Here is a 24,537-nt window from a genome sequence, read left to right as displayed (position 1 = left end):
AATATAACTTCTGAAATGAGTTTGGTGACCTGGAGGAATTTACCATATGAGAGTTTTGATACCTTTGGTTCAACCTGTGTTGTGCATCAGTGATTTTCAAACCTGGGTCCAGGGGCCAACAGGGGTCCTTGACTGGGTCTCCAGCAAAAGGGGGAACAGAATATTTCAACTGTTATCACTTTTTTGGAAGTTGGAACGAGGGAAGATATAGGGTTGGCCATTTTGATTGATTGTCATTTACAATGATCCGAATTTGATAACTGATTGACTACTTTACCCAGCAGGGATTCCTTCAGATAAAATCCTCTCAGATTGGAAGTCGGTGGTCTAATGGATAGCTATTTATTGTTTTCTTAAAGTTTTATAAACTTGAAAATCCCCTGAGATGTTGTTTTAGCTAGCACCCAGTTACATTATTACATTATTGTGGGGGTCTCTGACATGAAAAAGCTTGGGAACATGTTTTAATCATGCACCTCTGCCTTACAAATACCTCATTTGCCACCAATTTCATGCATTAAAACCAAGGAACAATTCCTAAATAATCTTAAAAATCACAAGCTTGGACTATATTGTAGTTCTTTTTACACTAAATTGTTGTTACGCACCTTGAAGGACCTTCAGTGTTGTCTAGATTTTAACTCCTGTTCAGTGGAACATCTGTTCAAATTTCATGTTTTTTAAAGCATGATACAGGCATGAGTGCTATGACAGGTAAACGTGATTTCCATCTGCATCAGTTCTTTATTTCACCTGGTTTTTCCTTAAAACACAAAAGTGTCAGCTCGGTTACTACGACCTTTATTCTCTGAATACAACTCATGATAACAAAACATAAAACATCAACACAGAGTCTGTACGTCATTGTGACAACATCATCCCACCACGTTTCCATGGAGACAGTGTATATAATATCCTGATTGGTCCATGTGTTGCCATGAAAGGCTGCAGTCATTGCCCAGGTGAGTTTACCTGGTGAAGGAGCGAACATGTCTGCCCCTCCCACCTCCGCTCCCTCCCCCACCACTGAACTTGCTCCCCTGAGATCCTCTCCCCCCTCCTCCTCCACCACCTCCTCCTCCAGCACTGCCGCCGCCTCCTCCTCCGCTAAGCCACGACAGCCCGGCCCCTCCTCTTCCCCGCGGGGCTCGGTCCCGTGGAGCCAGCCGATATGCACCTGGTGAATAGAGAGGGAGGGAGGGGACGATCAAAGTTCAGTGTGTGGAAATTAATGGTGCAAAATCATTAAAAAAATGTGTGTGTGGGGTTTGCTTACTTGCTGGGGGTTGTCTGGAAGGCAGCGGTCCTCGTGTGAAGTTGCTCTGGCCTCCGCGGGGTTCGCTATAGGTTCCTCTGTGGGTGACGGCTGGAACTTGTCCGCTCCATGATGAACCACGGCCTCCTTCTCTGCGAGTGTAGTTACCTACAGGAGCAAAAGAGAGGATTTATCCCCCTCTACTGGCTAACAAATGGTACTGACCTGCAATATGTCACAATTCCAAACCACCCAGCACTATACAGTATATTAATAGAAGCTGCCGAAAAATCTTAACTCAAGGTGCATCAACTAGCTTTTATTCAGAGCTTTCACTACATCTCATGGTCTTCATTGGTGTATGAAACCAGCATAAATATCTGAACCGCTGACCCCCTATCAACCAGTATGCAGCCTCAGATCCTCAGGCAGGAACCCACTGACCTTATATTTGTAAAGTCAAGTCAAATTGTATTTATTTAGCAAAATGTCACAAATTACAGTTTGTCCCATGGGGGTTTGGAACCTATACAGTATGAGACACCCACTGTCCTGTAGACAAGACTATAAAGAGCAAAGAAAAATTCTCTCCCAAAGACCTTTTAACAAGGAAAGAAATGGAAGAAACCACAGGAAAAGCCATGGAGGAGGAGTCCTCCTCCCTGGAAGGACAGATGTGCAATATATATCACTTGAACAGAACAAGAATTAGAACAACAATAAGCTTAAATAACAATTATGATGAGAACATTTTTGATACCTAAAATTATTAAAATATAAGTAAACAATGACAATAGAGAGACTAAAAGGGACCGATGGTTTGCTGTTAGAGTTTCTCAGCTGTGCCACAACCTGCCTGAGGAACTGCTGAATTATACGGTACTTATTTCAAGATGTTGCATTTGGGTCTTGCATGGCTTTGAAGTGTCACTGCACAAGCTGTTTTTATATTTTATCCTTGGTATTTTTTGTTTTTTAATCATCCATTGTTCTTAAGCTTCACCCTTCTTTTATCCCCTATTCTTGCCTGTTTACTCCTACATTATTGTGACTTTTATTGTTGTGTTTCATGCATAAGAGACTTTGTAATGCTGGTTTTCATAACTCCTGAGCAATGTCCATGACAACTAAGCAGACTCCATCTGCTGATGGAGACCATGAAATAGAGCTGAGAGCTCTGAAAAGAGCCGTTTGGAAAGAGGACAGAGAATTAAGATTTTTAAGTCAAACTACAAGGTCAAGAATGTACTTTAATGTTAAGGTATACATACATATCCACTATGTACTTTATGATCTTTAAAGTCATATATAGTGAACACAGGTGTTACCAATGACACTAATTGTTTCAGTTCCATTCAGGTCAAACAGAGTCAGGCCATGTTGGCTCACTGGAAAGGCTCTGCTACACTAAATGGAACTTATGGAGCTTAATTAGTATCATTGATAACACCTGTGTTTACCCTACTGTTTCATATCAATATGGTCTATTAATATACAGCCAATAAATTGTAACATTTAGCAATGACACAAAATGAAGCACAGACATCGATCAAGCAGCAAATTTGGAAAAAACTGGCACCAAAACTACATTTTTTAAACAGCTGGTGAAGAAAACAAATCATCTATTTTTTTTTGGCTTTGTTTTCAGTGTAGTTACCAGAGCCAACACATGACTTAGTTGCTTTTTGGAGTAATAGTACTCATTAAGAGCAAAAGGTAAACTGAGCAAACTTGACCAATGTATCAACATTAGGCCGGGAGTTTTCTTCAGGGTGTGTGTGTGTGTGTGTGTGTGTGTGTGTGTGTGTGTGTGTACGTACCAGACAGCAGGACACCTTTAGGTTGTGGTGGAGTGAAAAAGCGAGTCTGGCTGTGGAAGGTGGCTCTGCCTCTGTTGCCGGTGAACAGTCCTCTTGTTGGGGGCTTAGGGGAGCTTTTCGGGGGCCGTTTAGGAGGCAGAAGTCCAAGAGGGGTCGTAATGTCTTTAAACTCCGCTGCCACAAAGTCATCCACGTGCATACTGGGAGGACGGGAAGTGTTCTGTTTGCGCTGACGAAAGATATCATGAGGTCGGCAGAGATTCTGTCCAAACCCTCCTCGACCTCCTCGGCCGCGAGGAGCAGCCATGATGTGCGCTCTCTTAGCAGGTTCGACGTAGTCTGATTTACCGCTGCAGAGATACACACGAGAGGACATTCAGTCAGCTGTTTAAAACGTGATGTTCTCTGCAAAAATCACTGAACAGATAAGAAGAAATGATAAAGTTAAAATGTTACCAAACATCGGGACTGTACCTTGATGTGATAAACGTCTCGTGCTTGTGTTTGCCCAGTCGGAAACCTTTTGGAGCCTTCGTGTGACCAGGAGATGAGGGCTCGGACAGGAAGGAACGCTCCAGCTCTGCCTTCAGGTCCAGTTCTGGACAACACTCCTGAGCAAGACCCACCAGATCCACTTTCACCTGCCGGACAGACACAAGCGGCACTCATAGATAATGTCCACCCACAGACAGACACAGGGCTTCACAACTGTACATGATCAAATTTAACTGAATTTAATAATTATGTTTGGTTGCGTAATTAATAAATATTTAACAGATTATTCCATTTCAAAATCCATTTTATGTCCCATGTGACTCATCAAGCTTACACAGTAGATAAGTTGGTAGAGGAATGTGCCATCAGGTTGTCACTGCAGTAATGCAGTAATTATTATTTTGCTTTGTAATAAATACAATAGTGGCCTAATATAATATTCTATCTGCTAATTCTTTTACCAAATACTGCACTAGAGCTGCAACGATCAGTCGATTAATCCATTAGTCAACAGAAAGAAAATTAGTTGCCAACTATTTTGTTAATTGATTAATCGTTTGAGTCATATTTTAAGCAAAAATGTCAGATATTTGATGTTTTCAGCTTCTTAAATTATTTAGAAAAGAAATTCTAGCCTATACTTCACACACACTTGTGGGTATACACACTCACCATATCAAGGTCTGTCTCTATGTCGTCAGTTTGGAAGGGAGAGAACCACAGAGTCTTCAGCTGCTCATCCAGAGCTTCTGACAGAATAAACACCGTCCTACAGAAACAAACACGTAGAGGCATGATATACTTGCTATTACGTCCAGAGCTTCATTTTTCACAAAAATCATGCATGGAACTTGTGATGTACACCCCTGGTGTAGATAAGTCATGTTTGCACCATTTTATATGAATATGTGATTAAATCATTCTGTTGCTTTAAAAGCTACTTCCCATAATTAGGATGATAACTGCCTCCCTGATAGAGATGGAGAAAATCTTGCTGTAAGTCACTTTGTACCTGTGATTAAACTGGGCCCCAAGCGTCTCTGGTGCTGGCAGAGTGGGCTCAGTATCAGCTGCAGGTGGCGTGTCTGTGGCCGTCTCCAGTGTCTGTCTCAAAACGATCACATTCTCCAACATGGTCTCCAGTGAATCGTCTTCCTTACATAGTTTCTACAAACCAAATTCATGAGACACAGAGTTAGTGTTAGTTAAATGCCAAGGAAGCATCAACCTTTACTTTGCAAAAAAAAAAAATTATAGGTGTGGGTATGTTGTACCGTGATATGTTTCTCTAAAGTAGGGAGTGGATGGGACTCAGACTCCTCCCACTGCAGCAGAGTTTTCATCTCAGAGCCCGTCAGTAACCGTGGAGGAGTGTAGACAGAGTCCTCGCCTGACCCCTGGCCCTCATCAACGCACTGAAGTAGAACACAGACACATCCAGCGATAAAATACAACTACTACTACAAACTGTATGCAAGTCTGCAAGTCTTTGCTTTTTCCTTACGCACAATTAGTTATTTATACTCAATTCCTTTAGGAAGTTATATTTATAGCACTTCTTATGATTACTGCAAGCTGCCCTGCTTCCAACAAATGTACTTTGTAATAATAATTTCTATAATTACATTAATAGCATGTACACATGATATGTATGTAAACATACAATCTTAACAGATTACATTGAGTTTCCTCATGTCCCTCATACCTTCCCTCCAGTCATATACACACAAATAAACAAAACAGACAAACAAGCATGCAAAACAGCAAATAAAGGGGAAAATACATCAAAAAAGTATACTTGGAAGAACTGTACAAAATAAAACAAAGCAAAACAAAATGAAGATATGCACTTCCATGTGAAACATGAACCAGGTGTAAAAGCAGGTACTGACCATTGTTTCTGTGTTGACGATCTGTCTGAGGAAGTCAAGTAGAGCTGAGAGCAGATCTGCAGAGTCCTTGTTGAAGGGAAACACCAACCGCTTCAACAGGGAGCACAAACGTGCACCATGTTTCTTCAGAGCACTGAAACAAAGATTAAAATATAATTCAACTGTTGTCTGACAAAGGTTTGAACTTTTTGACACATTTGCGACATTCTAAATCTCATACTTTTTCTTTATACTTTTAGTATGTACTGTAGATGTCCTTCATACTGTTGCATGCACTATGCTTACAACTGGAACACACTACTTCATCATAACATTGGACCTTGAATTCTGACACTGTTGCTCATTCATCCATTGCAGTCCGCACAATGTAAAAGAAAAGGTATGGCATTTGGAATGCATGCAAATAAGAATAACCAGGGAAGCATGCTGGCTTGCATACTGCAAAATATGATGCTGTAAAACAACCTGGTGATTTGGCATACTGCACTGGCATACTAAATCTAGGGATGCTTTCTGGCACACTAAACAGTATGATACTATGGGTATCAGAATGCACCCTATGCTCAGCAGATATAGAGGAGATTATAAAATCAGACAGAGGAAATGCCAAGAAACAATAAGACAGCATTGTTAATTACACTTTGAGGTGGTACAGTCCATAGTCGTGCTCGGTGAGGAACGTCAAAGTCCTGATACAGGTGAGGAGGAGTGGGACACTGCTCTCCGAATTCCCCAAAACCTCCAACAAGGCGGTGCACACCGATGACATCATCTCTCGCCCCGGAAGAGCATTGGCCAGCTGCTCAGCCTCCGACACGCAGCTCTCACCAGGTTGAGATACCACCAGAGAAATGTCCTGAGGAAGTCAGAGATTATTACTTTTTAACGCTTTATAATGACTTAATCAGGTGTTCTTAGCCTTTATATGCACTATATTCAAGGTTCCTACATCTTTTCAGAAGTCAAATTCAATCATATTGAAAGAATTTTTCAAGGTGCATGCATCACCTGTCTGTAGGTAGATCTGGCAGCCTATAGTTGACTTATTTTATTTCTCAATTTAAAAGCCAACAATTTAGTCATGTAACAACTTATTATGAGAGTAATGCAAATAACAAGCAGCTTCAAGCACTTTATCCAAAATCCAAGCACTTTGACTTTGAAAAAAATCTGTTCAAATTTAAGGATTTCGAGCACCCATGCAAACCTTTTGTCCAGCTCACCTGGTCACACAGTGACTGTAATATCGTCCCCACCAGTTCGCTGCACTGCTGCTGCTGTAAGGAGTGGTCAGCTGGAGGAACCAGCAGCGACAGCAGCGAGGGAAACAGATCGGCCAGCTGTTCATCTCCAGACACAGAGCCGGACAGCAGGTGCAACGCTGCGCTCTTACACGCTTTCTGTGACACCAGAGCGTCTGTCAAAGAGAGCAGACGCAGGACCTGGCCCCAGCACACAGCTTTCCCCTCCGCCCTGCAGTGAGAACATTTCATACACTTAAAAGAACCTTCACAGCATAATCAACAAACAACTGTGTGTGTGTGTTTTTCACTCACGGCTGCAGCTCTTCAAGCAGCAGCTCCAACAGTGTCTTCATGATGAGTGTAGCGGTAGGTGAAGACAGGTCTGCCAGCTGAACACACAGCCTCCTCAGCATGGCCAGGAGAGGAGGGCAGCTGGTGGCACACACACACCTCAATGCCTCAGAAAACACTTTCCACTGTGCCCGTATGTGCATGCTCCACAGCTTCCTCGTGTTCAAGGCCACAGCCACATCTTGGACTGATATCACCTATGGAGCCAAAGATTGATCAATATTAGTGTATGTGTCAGAACAAGAATCATCAGGAAGTTAAATTTGGATTATTTGATGTGGGACTGTATGAGGTAGTTGTTGATACAAGAATCAGCACACTCCCAGTTAGAAGAAGCAGAGAGGGGCACCAGCACAGAAGCCAAGCAATAAACTGCTGAAAAGAATTGTTACCAGCTTTAGTATACGCAATATATTAGAATATTTTCACCACCTTAGTTTGCCGTCAGACAGCCCTTTCCAACGGGAAACTGCTGTTAGCCAAATATCGCCCTGTCCAAAGCAACCAGACTCCACTGACAAAAAGTCATTTTAACTTGCAGAGCAATCAGAATTGCTTCCTCGATCAGTTAGCTTTTTTGAGTTATTATATTACGTATGTGTGTCTGTGTGTTTAAATGGATACTTCAGACTCACTGAAGTCACACAATAAAACAAGCAGTAACTGATGGAGGCAGCAGCAGATCAGAAACTCCTGCTGTTCGATATGTGCGATATTTGGCTTATTTAAAGGCATTTTCCAATATGAATCAGCTGTCTGATAACAAAGTTAATAGGTGAAAATATTCTAAATATAGTGTAAACTTAAACCCATACTGAATATTTCAGGTGGACCTTTTTTTAAGTGGATAAAACACCTTTTCTTGCTGACCCTGTCCACAGCAGTACATTGCTTAGCCTCTGTGATAGTACTACCTCTACTGTATGCAATACAATGATTACCCACAAGCATCTCATAAATCCTCACCTCAAATTATCCCTTTAAAGGAAGAACAGGATAGATGGGTGCCCACAGTAGGGTAGAATGAGTTACCTGAGTGCTCTGCATTGGCAGTGGAAGAGGCAGGAGCTCAGAGAGCAACGTCAGACCAGAAAACAGACCTTCAGGAGCCTTTAAGAGGGAGTTCAAAATCTCCTTCAGCATCAGAGACCACGTGTTACTGGCCAGAGTCTCTTCTGTATGAGTCACCTGCACCAAACACAAACAGTGAGTACAAATGACACTTTTTGCACAATTCACCTTGGCTAAACTTCCCTCTCCCTCAATCACGCACCTCTTCATTAACACCCTGAGTGAAGGTGAGCAGTACATCAACGATAAGCGCCTGCACTCTGGTCTCCTCTCCGTCCAGACGCCCAGATGCAGGGATGGAGCAAACTATCATGTGGAGCGTCACCAACACGCTGGCCACACGAGTGTCCCTGAACTGGAAAGCTCCTCCGCGCAGCAGCTCCGTCAGCATGGTGCGCAGCAGTCGCAGTGTGCTGATACATATACTGAGGATCATGCAGCGCTGCGGCGTGGGTCCCATGTGTCCATGAACACGCCATGGCTGCAGCAACACGCTGCACAGCTTCTGTAGGACACGTACACACGTATCCAGACCCTCTCCAGAGAACAGCTGGACTCCTGCAAGACTCCACTTAAGATCCCTCTGCTGACCTGTAGAGAGGAGGAAGGCATCATGAAAAATGTACCACAGTCACTTCTTCTATTATCAAGTTTGAATAAAAACTCCTCAAAGTATTCTTGGAATATTGTGTAAAATGAAGTATTACAAAAATCACATTTGTTGTGTCTTTACCTTCTACAGCAGGTGGAGGACAGGCAATGTGACAAAGGACCCTGAGAGCGGTGACAAGTCCAGTTCCCTCAGCCGTCAACACATTTTCCACATTCTGAAGTCAAGAGAAGAGACACAGGTTTTAAATGGTATACGGCTCGCCGATTTGCATATAGACTCAAATATGTTACAGAGCAGGTAAACTGTGTTTGAGCAGTTCAGACTTGTAGGTGAAGCTCTGCATTCCAAGGAGATATACTGTATATCAGGTAACTCTGAGGTCAAAATTAGATAGAAACAAATAGTTCAGTGTGCGACTAAAAGAAATACTTCTTGCTCTGGTAACAGTTTGGTTGTTTATAAAGTTTGCATTCTTCATAACGACGAGTCGCCTTGTCATCTGGCCTGGTTATAACTGGTGACGACATTGAACTGTTTCCTCTAATAATAAACTGAATAAGCTGCTTAATTCTTGATTTAATAAAACACATTAAACTGCACACTGAGTCCCTGTGGGTTATGGTAGGACGAGAGACCTTGATTCCTTCACCGAGAGCGATGATGGACTCTCTGAATTAAATGTTATAGACAAATCACTGGCATCCATCCAAACACTGTCAAATCAAAGAGATTTACCACTCACTGAATTATTAGGACTCAGGAATTATTAGGAGTGTTTGCAGGTGATATAGGAAGATGAAAGCTCACACAGTGAGAATTAAAATGTATTGAAATGTAGCTTTATTTCAGCAGCATGTATACTGAGAGAGAGACCAGTACCTGTTTGATGTAGTCGATGAGGGTGGGAATGCTGCCAATCTCAAAGCGAAGTTTTTCCAGAGGCTCCAGCCATTTGTTAAGCTCTGAAATACAGAGAAAAGACCATCACTTTAATGATCAAAAACACATGCAAACAAACACTAAAAATGGTTTCAACTCTGTGGGGACATCCACGCCCACAGACGACATTACTGTCTTTCAGAGGCTGTAGCAGGTTTTGAAGTCTGAGTGAACATACTGGTATTATACGAAACTAGCAGACCTAAAGAATCCATTAGTACCAATCATGTCATGCTGTCTTGTCAAGAACAAAATGTAGCTAAATGATGGCGAGGGGAAAGACTTATCAGCCCATTTTCAAAGTGATCCCTTGATCTCTCTCCTCAAGATATCTGAATGTCAAATGGTTCTTTTGGTACCCATGAATTTATGCTCATCCCATGCAGTTTCAGGCAAAAATGACGCAGTTTTAAGAGGATGTGTGGCTTTCCTAGATATATTGATAACAACAGGTATTCTGAGCAATTCCCAGAACAGACGTGCTCGCCATCCAGTCACTTTTTCAAGGTCTTCATGATTTTGTGGTATTTTGACCATATAATAAATTGTATCAATCCAAAAACCTCAACAAGAATTTATGATGCACAATAGAGCATTAGAACATAAGCCCTTAAACATTCAACATTTTGAATAGGCACCTACAGAAAATGCAATGCTTATTACAGAGTTGACTAGAAAGACTTGACACAGAGTGCTGAACTACATCTCAAATTAATTTTCATGTTCCCAGTGTTCAGATGATGTATATCACTTCTACATGAAATATACTATTGACCTTCTATCTCCACCTATAAAACCCCTGCCCTCCCATAAAATGATGAAATGGAAGAGGTTAAGGCAACATTGGGAATATTTACCCTGTAACTTGGCGTTGGTGTCATCAGCCTTGGCTATGGAGAGTAGTGGAGCAGCATATTGTTCCATCATCCGCAGTTCATTAGAGGTCTGCACCACCAGCAACACCAGCATACAAGCGTAATTATATGTCACTGCTTTCCGAGCTTTGGCTTCACTACAAGAAAAGAAGATTTTAAAAAAGCTCAGAAATCACAGCACATGTGCCTGAAATAAATACCAAGTCATAGAGAAAGAGAAAGAGAAGACATCAGTACCCTTGTCCGTCCTTGCTGTGGTGCTGCAGCAGGGTGACCAGACATGACAGGTTATTGTCCAGACTGAAAACGTGAGCCACAGCACTGCGACCAGTCTGTGTGAAGGTCATCAGGTAGAGCGCATGTAGCATGCCCAGTACCTCCGCGTTGTCACCTTCCTCTAGCCCAGCTCCTCCGTCTCCCCCTGTGGCCACGTGGCTCATGAGCTCTGACACGCCCTGCAGAGCGTGCAGCGCCTGCATCAACCACACGCCGAAGCCCTCTTCACCACAACCTGGCCCCATGAGGCCTCCCTCTCCAGCTGTGAAGGTGGTGTCCTCGCCCTCGGCCTCTGCCATCGATGCCAGGAGACGCAGCAGCAGGTTGGTGGGAGTGGGCTGGGCAAGGAGGAAGAGCAGACCTGACTGGGTGAGCGACAGGAACCGAAGGAGCTCTTTGACAGCCTGGGTGACACCGAGGTGGCCAACCGCTGCGGCTGCTGACAACACCGCTGCCGTGCTCTCCAGGAAATGGCACGCATGCATATACCTGTGAAAAAAAAAATCAGTAGGTCACAACTACACTTAACTTTCAAGGTTCCTGCACATTTTCCATTTCAAAATTCCACATTTTTTCAGACTTCTTGGTAAATTTTTCAGGTCATATTTAACATCAGAGTACAAATAGGGATAAGTTTATTATGTAAAATATGTACTTAAAATCCAATGGTTAACATGTATGTTAAATTATGAGTATGTATGCTATTATGCTGCCAAGTAATTGTCAGATAATTGTTGCTATGTACTGTAGCTCGAACAAATCATCCACTTCTTATGTAGGGCTGTGTATTAGCAAGAATCTGGAGATATGATACGTACCACGAAACAGTTGTACGTACAATATTCAACACACTGCAATATAATGCAATAATGTAAGCAAGGTGATATAATACTATTTTTTTAAGTACTTTTAGGAAAACTGCCACATTATAATGAACACACCACCATATGCATAAAATCGGAGTTTAAAAAGTTTACTTTTTATGTAGTCAGAGAAGAACCATAAATTTGCCACAAATTTTTACATGTATCACGATAAGTGTTTTGGAGAATCGATACAAAACATAATATTGTGATATTCAAGTGTATCAGCATTTTCTTACACTCCTACTTTTATGCAAAGGTCCAGATTCTGTTGAAAGGCATGGTCTCCTAACACTGAAAAGATGGTCTGTTTACTTTTCTGATATCTACATCACTGCAGTCACATCTTTAGCTTAATATTTGGCTATTTGTGATGGTGTGTGAAATTCAAAGATGCTGCCACATTTTCTTTCAAATTTTGTGAAAATAGTCTGAATTTTATATTTTAGAAAACAGAACAGGGAGAATAGTCTGCATACTCAAATATTTTTCCATACTCTTTTTTCCGTTCTGAACCAGACCTGAAAATTACTAAAACCAAATTCCATACTTTTCCCCTACTGTGTAGGACGCTTAAACTTAATATCAGACTTTTTGCACTGTGTCAGATTGTGTTAATGTGTACCTGTACAGTGTTGGGTATGGATCATCCCGCTCCTGTGGTCCTGTTATTCGTGCAGTAGTGGGGAACGCTTTCCCAGGTGGCTGCACCATGCAGTTAGGTGCCGTTTCTAGCAGGTGATGTAACTCTTCCAAAACTCCTGCCAGCCTATCAAGCTCTGCCTCGCTGACAGGGGAGGAGCTGAGCGATGGTTCCTCCTCCATGGGGCTCTCAGCGTCCTCCATCTCCTCCTGAGAATAACAAACAGTCATGATTATCATGAGAATTATAGTTAATGTTTGAATCAAGGTTATTATAGTAAACTAAAACTGAACTAAAAACTAAAACTACAGGTTAAAACTATTTTTAACTGAAATAAAAATAAAGATTTGGTCAAATTTGTTTAACACAACAACGGTGAAGAGGCATTGGTGCATATATTTATTGAGACTGGGATGTCTACAACTGTGAGTCAACTGCTGTCACAAAGCTTGTTTGTAAAGCAATACCAATTTTGAACTTCTTAAATATAGTCCCTGATAAATACCTCACATATTATAAAAATTAAAAAGAACTTATATTGAAACTAATAAAAAGTAAATCAAAATTAAACATTATAAACAATAAAAACTAAACTGAAATAAATAAACCCACTTGGACAACCTGGACATTAACTGAAACTGAAAAGAATTAAAAAAAAAAGAAAAACAAAAGAAAAAAAAAGAAAATACAAAACTTTAGTAACTCTGTTTTGAATGAGTGTGTGTTTCTACCTGCTGTGGTTCACTCGATGCTGCTGCTGCACGCTGCAGGTCGAACAGCACCTCATACATGTGGCACTTCTGTAATATGGCGTTGCCAGCTGTTATGACCCTCACTGTTTCTTCACGCAGGAACAGCTGGACTAAACGCTGTAAAGGACATAAAACAGTGTCAGGCTGTTAGCACATGATTGGTTCAGTAAGTGCCTTATATACAGGTAGACACTGATTTGGATCATGACAAATGTTAAGCTGGGTTCAATTTCAAATCTTACTTTGGCAGAAGCTGAAACAAAGCCAAACTGACATCTGTGTAAAGGGTGAACCAGCATGATGGGATATGACGCTGTTGTGTTACACGCTTACTGCTGTTTGCGACTGTGTTCTTTATATTATGTTATTATTCCACGTATTAGACAGCAGTGTTCAATCAAAGAGCGAGAGAGATGAGCAGACACAAGCACATACACATACAAGATATAAACACACACACAGAGGCAAGAGAGAAATCCCTCCCCACACATCATCACACCAGGCGATCCTTTTAATTTCACTGTTAGGGAAGCGCTGCCCCGTTTATCCAGGAAACAATAAAAAGCTTTACGTTAAAAATTCATGCCGTTATTAGCTCTGTCTGCGATTACAAAAAAGACAGAGGTGTTGAATTGTTTGTTCTACACCAGATGTTGACACTGTTGTACGACATCAGTAAAGGCAGCATAGAGACAAACCTTTGCTGCAGCGGTAGAATACAATCTCTGTGTAAAAAAGGGTTAGCGTCTTTGTGATTCTAACCTGATAGCCACTCTTCTCTGACTCTCCTGTGTGTAGGAAAGCCTCCACACCAGCAGGAGCGCTGATCAGAGCACCCAGAGCTCTCAGGATACTCAGCTTCAGTGTGGAGGAGACATGGTCCGCGTTAAGCAGCTCCAGCAGCACATTCAGAGCCCCTTCATGCAGCAGTACCGTGAGGCCCTGTGGACACTCTGCTAGGCATGACGCTAGCTTGGCACCAGCTTTTAATTGTCTAAGGTTAAGAGCAATGGGTTGCGTGAGAGCGATCTCCATACTCAGAGCCTGGAGTGCCCACTGAGCTAAAACTCCAACAGGGCCCTCCATCTCTCTCTCCCCTTGTTTAACTAAATGAGCCAACCCTTTGGCCAGTAGTCCAGGTGCCTCCTCCAGAGCAGTGACCCAGCGTGCATCTCTGTCATCTCCAATACTGGCTAGTAGCTCTTTGAGCTGTGCAACAGCCTCCGCCTCCTCTCCACCTGCTGGTTCTTCTGTTCCACCTGGGTCTCTCGGCTCCTCCACACTGGCCTTCTCAAGCTGGGTATCAAAGCGAGTCTTATATGGGGGTGTGAAATAGAGTAGGGGTCTGAGTTCTCGCTCATATGGGTCATACTGGACAGGTGGGACAGACGCAAGGTCCTCAGGAGTATAGTCTATGTCAAAGGAGGGCAGCTTGAAGCTACCATTATCCAGATCGTCCTCATCGCTGGAAATCTGCTCATAGCCATCATCACCTGAAGAGACGAGAGAAGAAATTTGACAAAAGTTAAACACTAACATTATTAACTTAAGTCTTAAAGGAATAGTTTGGATTATTTGAAGTGGAGTTGTATGAGGTACATGTCAATAATCAGGATGTTAACTACAGTAGATGGAGGTTGGCACGCTGCCAGTTTGGAGAAGCAGCAGGAGCACCACCATGAAAGCTAATCAATGTACTGCTGTGGACAGGGTCAGTAGCAAAACATATATTAGCCATCTACAAAAAAATACCCTCCAAAAAACATCAATATCAGTTCGAATGTACACCATATTTAGAATATTTTCACAGAATTTTTTAAAAGCACATTTTGTTGCTGAACTTGTCTTCAGCAGTACATTGTTTAGCTTCCATGCTGGTGCTCCTCTCTGCTTCTCCAACCTGGGAGTGTGTTGACTGACATCTACTATAGCTAATTCACTGACTATCAAAATATCTCAAACAACCCCAGTTCAGATAATCCAAACTATCCCTTTAAGATAATTTGTGTGTGTGTGTGTGTGTGTGCGTGTGTGTGTGTGTGTGTGTAAAAATGGATGGAAATGAGGAGGCCAGCGACTACTACATATTCCCTTGCTCATTCACAAATGCAAACACGGACAAACCTTCTCACACATGGCAGCATCACTCCACACATGCAGGGTTAGTTTGACATGCAGGATGTGACTACAGCACAAGCGTGTAAGGATGTGTGAGGTCGACCTGCACATGGCCGCTTATGACTGTTGATCATAAGCCTTCAGAGTAGCCCAGGGGTGGGCTAGCTGAGAGTTTGGAGCATCCAGCGGGTTGTAGATGGAGACAGCATGCCAGAGCACACACACTCTCTCTCCAACTGTCACGCACTCCGAAATGGACCCCATGCGCCCGTGGCCCTCTGGGAAGTCTGCTGATCAGAGAGGCTCAGGGCCGGGCGTCCATTTGGGATTGTAGACTATCCTACTCTCACAAATTAACTCCCCTACCTTCCTCCATCTCCTCTTCCTCGTCCTCACCCTCATCTTCCTCCTCCTCCTCTTCCTCCTCTTCTTCTGGAGCGCTCCCCTCGGTCCGTGCATCTTCCTCCTCCTCCTGTTCCTCCTCTTCCTCCTCGTCACCTTCTTCCTCTTGTTCAGCGTCTGAGTAGGTTTCATCAGCAGGCAGCGATCTTTCAGGTGACACTGCTTCCAGGTAGTCGTCACGGCCTGGCATCGGCTCATCTCTGACCACGCCCACTTTGGACATCACAACAGAGACCAGAGGACACACCGTTCAGCCAACAGACCCACAGGGCTCATGTAAACATGCAAACTATATATTTAATCTGAAAGTATAAGTTTACTTATACAGAACAGCTTCAAGGTTATGCAGGTGTTTGCCTGCTTTAGTCTATAACACACTTGACAGGCAGCCACAAGTTTTCATTAATTTCAGTACATTGTAATAATCAGCAAGCAGAAACTTGCTTAGCATATGTAACCTATCAAAGTGAACATAATGTGCCCTTTACCTGTCCAAGAACAGGCAGAGATTTCTAATACACTTCAAACCATATTACCCTGCAGGAATGAACTAACTGAGGAAAAAAAGTAGTGCAACACTATGCTCACTGTGATGGACCAGTAAAGCAGGGTTCAGCTCAGTATCTTCATTTTCTTATTGTACTGTAATGAACTGCAGGATTGAGTAATAAGCAAACATTTAATAAAAAAACAAACAACTAATGGTAGACAATAGTGTTAAGTACACAAAATGGTACTAACTGGGATAAAACATTCAAAACAGTATTACAATACTTTATCATATGGTGCAGAAAACAGCATCTGCTGCCTGAGTCGATGTAAGGTGGTTGCAAAGTTGCAATTTTTTTGTAGAATTAATTAAAATCAATGGCACCTTGTTCTAGGGGGAACAAAACCCACTGTGTCTGGAATGTTCTCAGTAACCTTACCAACAACAACAACAACAAAAAAACTAAAATTAAAGGAAAAAACTCAAAATTAAAAAATAAAACTGCACAGAGCATTGATACAAGCCAATGACAAATGTTGTGTTCTTGTCAGTGCCTGTGACAAAATAAAAAATAAATAAATTCCAAGAAATAGTGAATAATAAAACAAAATACTGAGTCAGTTCACTGAGACATACATGTATGATGTTTGTACAGGTATTACTGGTAGAACTCTCAGGAAGCAACAGTGATCGGTCAAGTTTGTGGAGAAATTGCAGAGTTTGGATAAAATTACAAGGCTGCACAGAATTCACAAGGACTGGTTGAGTTTATGAGATCACAGCACTGCAACTTCCTGGAGGGACTGACATGGTAAGTAATGTGGGATTTTCTGCACCAATGCAACATTTAATTATGAGAAGTATCAACCAGGCAGATGTTTAAACTACAGCAACATCTCTGTCAGTTGATTTATCACGATCTAACAGCAGCTGGTATAATGTGATATAATGTAATGTACAGACAACAGGTAAAGAGTTCTGACCTGTCACTGGCATCTGCTCTTCATCGTCATCGTCCGGGGGTGGAGGCCCAGGTGGAGTACGAGGCCCTCTGGGTGCTGGTCTGGGTGGGCTGCCATTGTACTGGTCATCTTTTTCCCACTCTAAAAACAGTACAAAAGATTGACAGTATAACAAGAAAAAGAAGAGACAACCTGCTCACAAGATGTGTCAGATTTAGTGTGTGTGACAATGAGAGCGTTGGGTGGTTTCGGCTTGATGCTGCTCACCTTGTTTAATGATCCTCTTTGGTCCACTGGGCTGTTGAGGGGGTGGGGGTGGAGGAGGAGGGGGTGAGCCTTGGTCATGTCCGTGTGAGCGCTCTGCTGTCCCGTACACTGCGACAGTCAGACTGGTGTACCAGCCACGCAGCACCAGGCCATCTGTGTTCACCTGCACAAACAAACAGATGAAGTCAGTCACAAATTGAGACAAAAAATAAAATATAAATCCTCTTGTCTGTGGACGATCTTTTACCTTTCCACTGGGTCTGAACACGATGGACTTGTTCTCATCATACTCCAGACTGGGGGGCAGAAAGCAAAACAGGGCTTATTAAAACACGAGTGCAACTTAACATCGAGGCTGACATATTCTTAAACTTGTGTATGTTTGTTTATCCTTACTCTTGGGGATTTTATTTTTAGAAAATAGCATGCAACTGCAATGAAGATTAGGAGCAATCTGTTAAGTCTGAGATAAACCTCTTTCCAACCAGCACAAAATTACTGTGTAATTATGTCTAAAAAGCACTCGCTCATCATGCTCTCTCACTCCGTCTCTCCTCATTTCCTGACAGCTCTCTATTGTCCCGTTGACTACTGAATGGCATGACGTCACTTAAAAAAAAAGGAGGTTCTGCAAAGTTCATCCAGTTAAATTCAAGACTTTGTAAAACCACATAGAATGCCATTCAAAAAACAGCACTGTTTCACAATTGGACAAAGCAAGAAAGTATGCTGGAAAACCAGTAGGGACAATATGGCCAAGAATTGTCATTATATCACATTTTTTCAGCACCATAAGTTTCCAATGATATTATTAATTAAATTAAACAGTCCGGATTCAGATAAGCCATAGAAAATGTATAGACAAACTAACCAATAAAGATGATTACTTCATGGAAGTATTTATTAGAATCGACACTTGCCCATTATGAGACGGCTACTGTAGTGAGGAGTAGTGACAGTATTTGCTTGTAACTGTATAAAATCTCCTGACAGCCCACAATCGGATACAAAAACATTTTCAGCAAGTCTTTTTAACACCTTCTAACACCTTTTCAAGAGCTGCAGATTCCCTGTAATATGCAGAGAAAACAAACCTAATCTTTTTTTATCTGATCTTCTTGTGAGTTATCAGGCATTTTTACCTCTAAGACTTCTATATATTAATCAAGCGAAATAAGTGGGTACACACAACTATGCACAACTACAACTATTTTGATCAATACTGAGATCACGATTTTTCATTGATTTTAGGGCCAAAATATTTTTGTTGCACTTTAACATTTGAACAAACAAAGCACCACTTTTCCTTTCAATTGTGCTACATTCCTGCTAATGAACAAATCTGTGCAGCAAAATAAGACCTGTCCTTATTCACAGTGCATTTCCTATTATGAAAATATAGATATAATTGAACCAAAACGTCACCAAACGTGGTTGCACAAGTTACTTGTGTTGTTTTGCAGCACAGGCACAAGTCTTGTGCACTCTTTGCATGCCATTTGTTCTTCCTTATCATCATTTGCCCTAAATTTATAACTATATATATCACTTTAAGGGCAGTGGTATTGGTACTGGTATCATATCTTCTGAACAATACATAGCCTCACGAGCCCCTGATCTCAAACTATGTAGCTGAAATTTACTGATCTACGGATATACTGATCTTTGCTAGCCAACACAAACCAACAGTCATATTTGTGTCACAAAAGACGCGAAAACAAAACAAGACTTGTTTTTGACACTTGGAAGATATTTCAAAAGCAATCAGACAGGTTAAAAAAAATCTACTCCCAACTTTGCTGGCAGAGATAATAACTTGGGTGTGTCGTATTTACAGTTTTCAACAACTCTTACACAATGCACGTTTCTAAATACAAGTTTATGCTCTGCTGCTACTGCGCACACCTCTGTTATTATGAGGTTAGAATAAAAACATTTGACTACTCATCTATTTCACTGGGACCTTTAGGTTTTTATGTCACTCTCAGCTATAGTGTGGGTGGGGTTGAGTTTCTGGAGATACCAGTTAGCCAGCATGGGAACAAAGAGACCTGAATATGGGTGGGTGCGTACACACACACGCACACACCCCTCTGGCCTCTGAGAACAGGACTCAGATGCTACCGTGACTGGTTCTACAGGTGAGACAGACAACTGTATCTTAAACACTGTTCCACCGGGAAATACAGAGATGGATGAGAGAGACTCGGAGGAGGAACACAGAAACAAAACGAGAGGGAGGAGAGAAAATGAGAATGATTCTGACCTGCCCAGTCTGTGGAACGCCGGGCTGTTCGGTTTGGTGACATTATTGAAGAAGAGTTCCAGCTGGAAAGCATGAGGCGACGTTTCCCTGGAAACACACAACCACACACACAGTAATGAGACAGTCAGGGCTCAGTCCACTTTTATCCACTGAAGGCTTTACTTGTATTGAGTTATAAATAAAACACAAAGGTTTGTGATATTACAATATATACTCAGGGGCCAGTTTATATTTCCAGTATTTTGTTTGAAAGTAGAACTGCATGAGCATGACGATCATTTTTTAATCATTATTTTCATTTCTGTGGGGAAAACATATATATTTATGTATAAATCATGATGTTGTGACATTTGTTGGGTATGTATAACTTGTACAAACTTGTTTTCTTACATTTGGCGAACACAATTGTGGACCAGGGCATCTGTGCATTACAGTACTTCACTATAACACAGTTCTGTCACATTTTTTTCCCTTACCAAAATTAGCAGCTTCTTTCATGCCATTTTCATCATTTGTCATTTGTTACTTCTTCAAAAACAAACAAAAAAGCAGCTTTTGCAATTTTAGTGTATTCATTTCACTTGGCCATATTGTGATTTCAATAATACTTTCAAATTATTTTGCAGTCCTAATAGGAATCAATTTTTACAATATTTCACCCACATGACAGAGACAGAGAAAAAGAAAAGAAAGGAGAAAGGAAACAGAAAAAAGGGAGAATACCCATCTAACCACCTGTTCACCCACCTGCCCAGTACAAATTGTAATTTTTGTTGTTTATTAGATAGACCTGTACAATCTACTGCACTTCAATACAACAATTCTGATGTAAATTCTACTTTTGTGAGGTTCAGAAAATTTAGTTTTTGGTGACATTGTTAGAAACATGTAAACTGTTAATTATATGTTTAAGACTGAGATCTAAATAAACATAACACGGTCCAGAACAATACTATCACTAACAATGAGAGTGCTAAAACATATAATTAAATGAACACCTCTAGGACATGGATACTTAGAGACAGTGTTGTAAACTATATGCTCTCTGGACAACATGTTGCCCTGCAAGCCCAGTATGTGTCCTGTCTATGTAAAATGCTCATTATTTAGAATTTTCTGCTCACCTCTGCATACGGCTTTTTTTTTTGGTGTTGCTACAGGAGTAGCTTTTGGTGTTTGTGGTCTCTGATATTCCTACATGTGAGGCTCTCCTACGACATCTGATATACAATTTTATGTGTCATTTAGATGAATCAGAGAACAGCATCATAGAGGCTTTAACCAGTCCCTGGAAGAGCTGCTCACGATACTCATCCAGGTTCATACACATTGGTGTCACAGCCTACATATGAACTGTTTAAACTGACTAATGAATGCTGTGGTTTTATGTTTTGTCTTCTTCTCTATTATTTTTATTGCTATGGACGTTCTTGTGAGTCTAAAATCAGGTATTACTTGAATTGAAATACTGTGATGGCAGTCAATGGTGGTGTTGTCCTGAACTGCATTTTACTGAGTGGCGTTTTTAATTTTTTGTCCTTCCTATTTTTTCATGAGGGGGTCAGACCTCTATAACAGTGTAAAAAATATCTTGTTTTAATGAAAGGAGAAGAGAGCAGTTGGCTTTTATCTCTTAACCCTGAGCTAAAAAACAACTTTATGACAGAACAGCGTTATTGGATTACACGTGTACCTTATAAAATGACCATTGAGTGTAAAGTGTGAGACAAGGCATAGATTTATGAATGTGGCAGATATAACTTTAATAAATCTGTGTGTATTGGGTCATTGTTGGCAATGTGGTGAATTGATAAGCAGAACTTGCACTTTTATATATTTTGGCATTTGTATGATGAAAAACTTTCCTTAGTCAGGACTTTAATTAGCTGATGTAACAAAAACAGACATTATCCATGATCAGTTTCTCAATTTAATTTCCAGAAAATGTACTTCATCGTGATATATATCAATACTATGATACAGCGCATTGAAATGACATACATGCTTAGAGGATATTATCGAAATTGCCCATCTCTACACAACATGGAGGTCTGATCTGCTCAGGTTTGTGCATTGTTGAGCACTGGGCCCATTCATTCAGTGAAATTACATCACACCCAACAGGCTCAGTGGGAATCATGACCCACACAACAATAGAGCTCAGGTGTCAAACTACTTTCCTACAGGCACACAGACACATCTCAGGTATCTGTAGCAGAAAGAAACATGTCCAGGGGGGATATTTCATGAACAGTGAGGTTAAGGATTTCCTGCAACCAGGGATGCACCAATCCAGCTTTCCCCTCCTCATAGAATTCCCATACCTGGACTCTGGGTATCTGCTGATACAGAGGGCCGATCTTATACTGGTTCTCTCTCTTACCCAAATCATACATCCCATATGTGGTGGGAACTGTTTGATGTATGGAAACAGAGGGCTGGGCAATATCACTGAAAAATTTGTCATAATACAATGTTTAATTTCAGCTAATGTCAACAACTACTAATCATTTTTAATTACCTATTTTTAATAAAAGAACACACAAAAGAGTTGCTTTAACTACTTTATTTTGAATTTAATCATATTATCAATGGATATGATAGGCTGCTTATGAGTCTGGGTGTATTCATTGCAAAGTGTAATTAAACTAAAAAAAAATTCTTATTGCTATTGATGAAGTGTCTGTTGACAATACATATTGCAATTGTTCACCCAACCTTAAGGTAACATGAGACCAGGGAAAGCTGTGGTGCTACAGATTGAGACAGCAGCCCAACATGAATGAATGACTGAATGTAACCCTGAGATGAAACTTGTCATAAACTGCCACATTATGATCAGTGCCAAATCTCTTTGATTTGGAGTGGAACAACTTCAAAAGTGATATCTATCCAGCACATTGGATTAGTGCATCCCAGTTCCCAGTTTACTTGACAGACCTACATTCACCTAATATTTAGTAAACCTTTGTTAATGCAAATTGAACAGGGAAATTATTATAAGAAATTCTCAGCATGATATGGTGTAATCCAGCAACAGCCCAAAAATTATAATATAATTGAATCAGCACCCCTCTAAATCAGTTTCAACAAAAGTGGAACATATTATTCTCCATGAAAATGAGACTCACTACAATGATGCTTTATTGGTCTGCATTAGCTTCATCTAGGTGGACCTAATAAGCGGGTATGTCAGTGTTTGGTGTGCTGTATAGCTCTTACCCAAATGCTCTGTTGTCAGGTAAGTTACTGTGCGCTTTGATCCCTGGAGGAATGACCCGCACCTCTGTGATCAGCACCCCGCAAGGAAACCGCACCACATCCACGTTGGTTAACTGAAGTACATTTAAAAACATTATTAATACAAACATTTTTTAAATATATTGTATAAACTAACCACGCCTAACATTACAGACCAGAACAGTCACTTTTGCTGCCCGATCTGAGGTAAACATGAGCAGAATGAGACTTAAAAGTTAGCATTAGCCACTTGGCTACCTAGCAAACAAAGTGCGCAGGGATGCAAAAGAGAACCGTTGCATGGCGTTATATGATGACCTAAACAAAATCGCATTTCATTGGTATATTTGGCACAGTTAGCTTCACAATTAGGCAAGTGTGGAGTGCAATGAAAGCCGTTAATTGCAACGTTATCACAAAAACCGTGATGCAACTGCTAATGTTAGCCAAGTTGACATCGTTAGCATTAAGTTCAGCATCATGCTCCAAAACTCTTGAATGTAACCGATATGAGCATTGAATGTAGGCAGCTCTGGAGTAAATATACAACAAGATTATACGGTGTCCGAAATATTACCTCTGCACTCTGGTGCTTAAACGTATCCAGAAAAAGAAGCTCCGTTGAAGCCTCCCCCGCCATCGCTTTCTACTGTCCCTCGGTCAGGGGGCAACTTCCTGGTTCATGGTGAGTATTTCCGGTGCATGATCCTCAGCAGCGGAGAGGCAGCGTGAACGATCTGACTTAAACGTAAACAAGTAAACAATTGTACATAAGATACAAACATATTGTTATTGTTCTAAAGACAAAGAAAAAAAAACCATTTTATTTGACCTGAGCATTTAGATTTTTATTATTTATTATTATTTTTAAATGTATTATTATTTCAGTTTACCTTTTTACTTATCCTTATTTACTTATACTTTTATTGATATTATGTTAGCCATTGTTTTTGTTTTTGTTTTTTTGCATTTACTCCATTTACGTTTTTATTTTTTATTGTATTTATTTATTTTTTATTCTTATGTTACTGTAATTTTTGAGCAATCTCTGGCACAATTTCCTTTGGGATTAATAAAGTTCTATCTCATCTTATCTCAGATCTTATTATTGTTCTAATCGTTGTTGCTAAAGGAAAACCATAGTGATTAATGCATCAATTATTTTATTAATTGAAATGAAATATTGCAAAGATTTTAATTATTCCAGTGGCACACTCTAGGCTCTTTTTTTCCTTTTATAGAGCCAAAACAAAACAAAATAGTTGAACTTGAACTTTCAATAATATTTATTATTTATTTTCATTTCTAAATATATTTAACATAGAACTGATACATTTACCTGTCGCTCTCTAGTATCTCTATCCAATAAAGCCGAACTGGCAAAAAATAGATTTGTTTAAAATGAAAAGAAGCTCATGGCAAATAACTGGATTATTGTGGAGCTAACGGGTAAACATTTTGATTTTTGTGCGCTGACTGTTAAACTTAGGTGAGAGGTAAGTTTTTTATTCTCCATACCTGCAAATGATTACACAAAACAATACTCTGAATACTTAAATACTAAAAATCATTATGCATAGTATAACAATAGTGCAGATATTTGTCTCCTCCATGGTCTGCCACGTCCTAATCTGTGAACCACCTGAGGGAGGGAGGGGGCAGGTAGAGAGTCACGTGGTCACACAGGTAGATGCACTACAAAA

At 40.8% G+C, this 24,537-nt stretch overlaps 1 protein-coding gene across 2 annotated transcripts; it reads right to left on the bottom strand.

The window, feature by feature from the left end:
- Positions 1–785: 785 nt before the first annotated feature.
- virma (vir like m6A methyltransferase associated) lies at positions 786–23,489 on the bottom strand. Of its 2 annotated transcripts, XM_084726867.1 has the most exons (27): positions 23,412–23,489; positions 22,817–22,929; positions 19,595–19,681; positions 17,576–17,624; positions 17,329–17,491; positions 17,083–17,202; positions 15,574–15,822; positions 13,852–14,582; positions 13,069–13,206; positions 12,320–12,546; positions 10,793–11,320; positions 10,538–10,692; positions 9,621–9,703; positions 8,862–8,955; positions 8,331–8,719; positions 8,090–8,245; positions 7,019–7,254; positions 6,686–6,935; positions 6,101–6,318; positions 5,463–5,595; positions 4,845–4,985; positions 4,583–4,737; positions 4,243–4,339; positions 3,550–3,716; positions 3,076–3,425; positions 1,277–1,423; positions 786–1,177 (listed from the first exon to the last, which is right to left on the bottom strand). In XM_084726867.1, the coding sequence occupies exons 1-27, from the start codon at positions 23,472–23,474 to the stop codon at positions 969–971; spliced, it is 5,448 nt and encodes a 1,815-aa protein (XP_084582993.1). In that variant the 5' UTR covers positions 23,475–23,489; the 3' UTR covers positions 786–968. The 2 variants fall into 2 exon arrangements, with proteins under 2 accessions (XP_084582993.1, XP_084582992.1); XM_084726866.1 differs by lacking the exons at positions 17,083–17,202; positions 17,329–17,491; positions 17,576–17,624; ... (1 more) ...; positions 22,817–22,929; positions 23,412–23,489 and having other exon boundaries at positions 15,604–15,847.
- Positions 23,490–24,537: the final 1,048 nt, after the last annotated feature.

The sequence above is a fragment of the Lutjanus erythropterus genome, chromosome 9, assembly GCF_056507025.1.
Source record: "Lutjanus erythropterus isolate fLutEry1 chromosome 9, fLutEry1.hap2, whole genome shotgun sequence".
In the NCBI taxonomy this organism is placed as follows: domain Eukaryota; kingdom Metazoa; phylum Chordata; class Actinopteri; order Lutjaniformes; family Lutjanidae; genus Lutjanus; species Lutjanus erythropterus.
The sequence above is the reverse complement of the archived record's forward strand: the minus strand, read 5'-3'. Positions and strand labels throughout refer to the sequence as shown.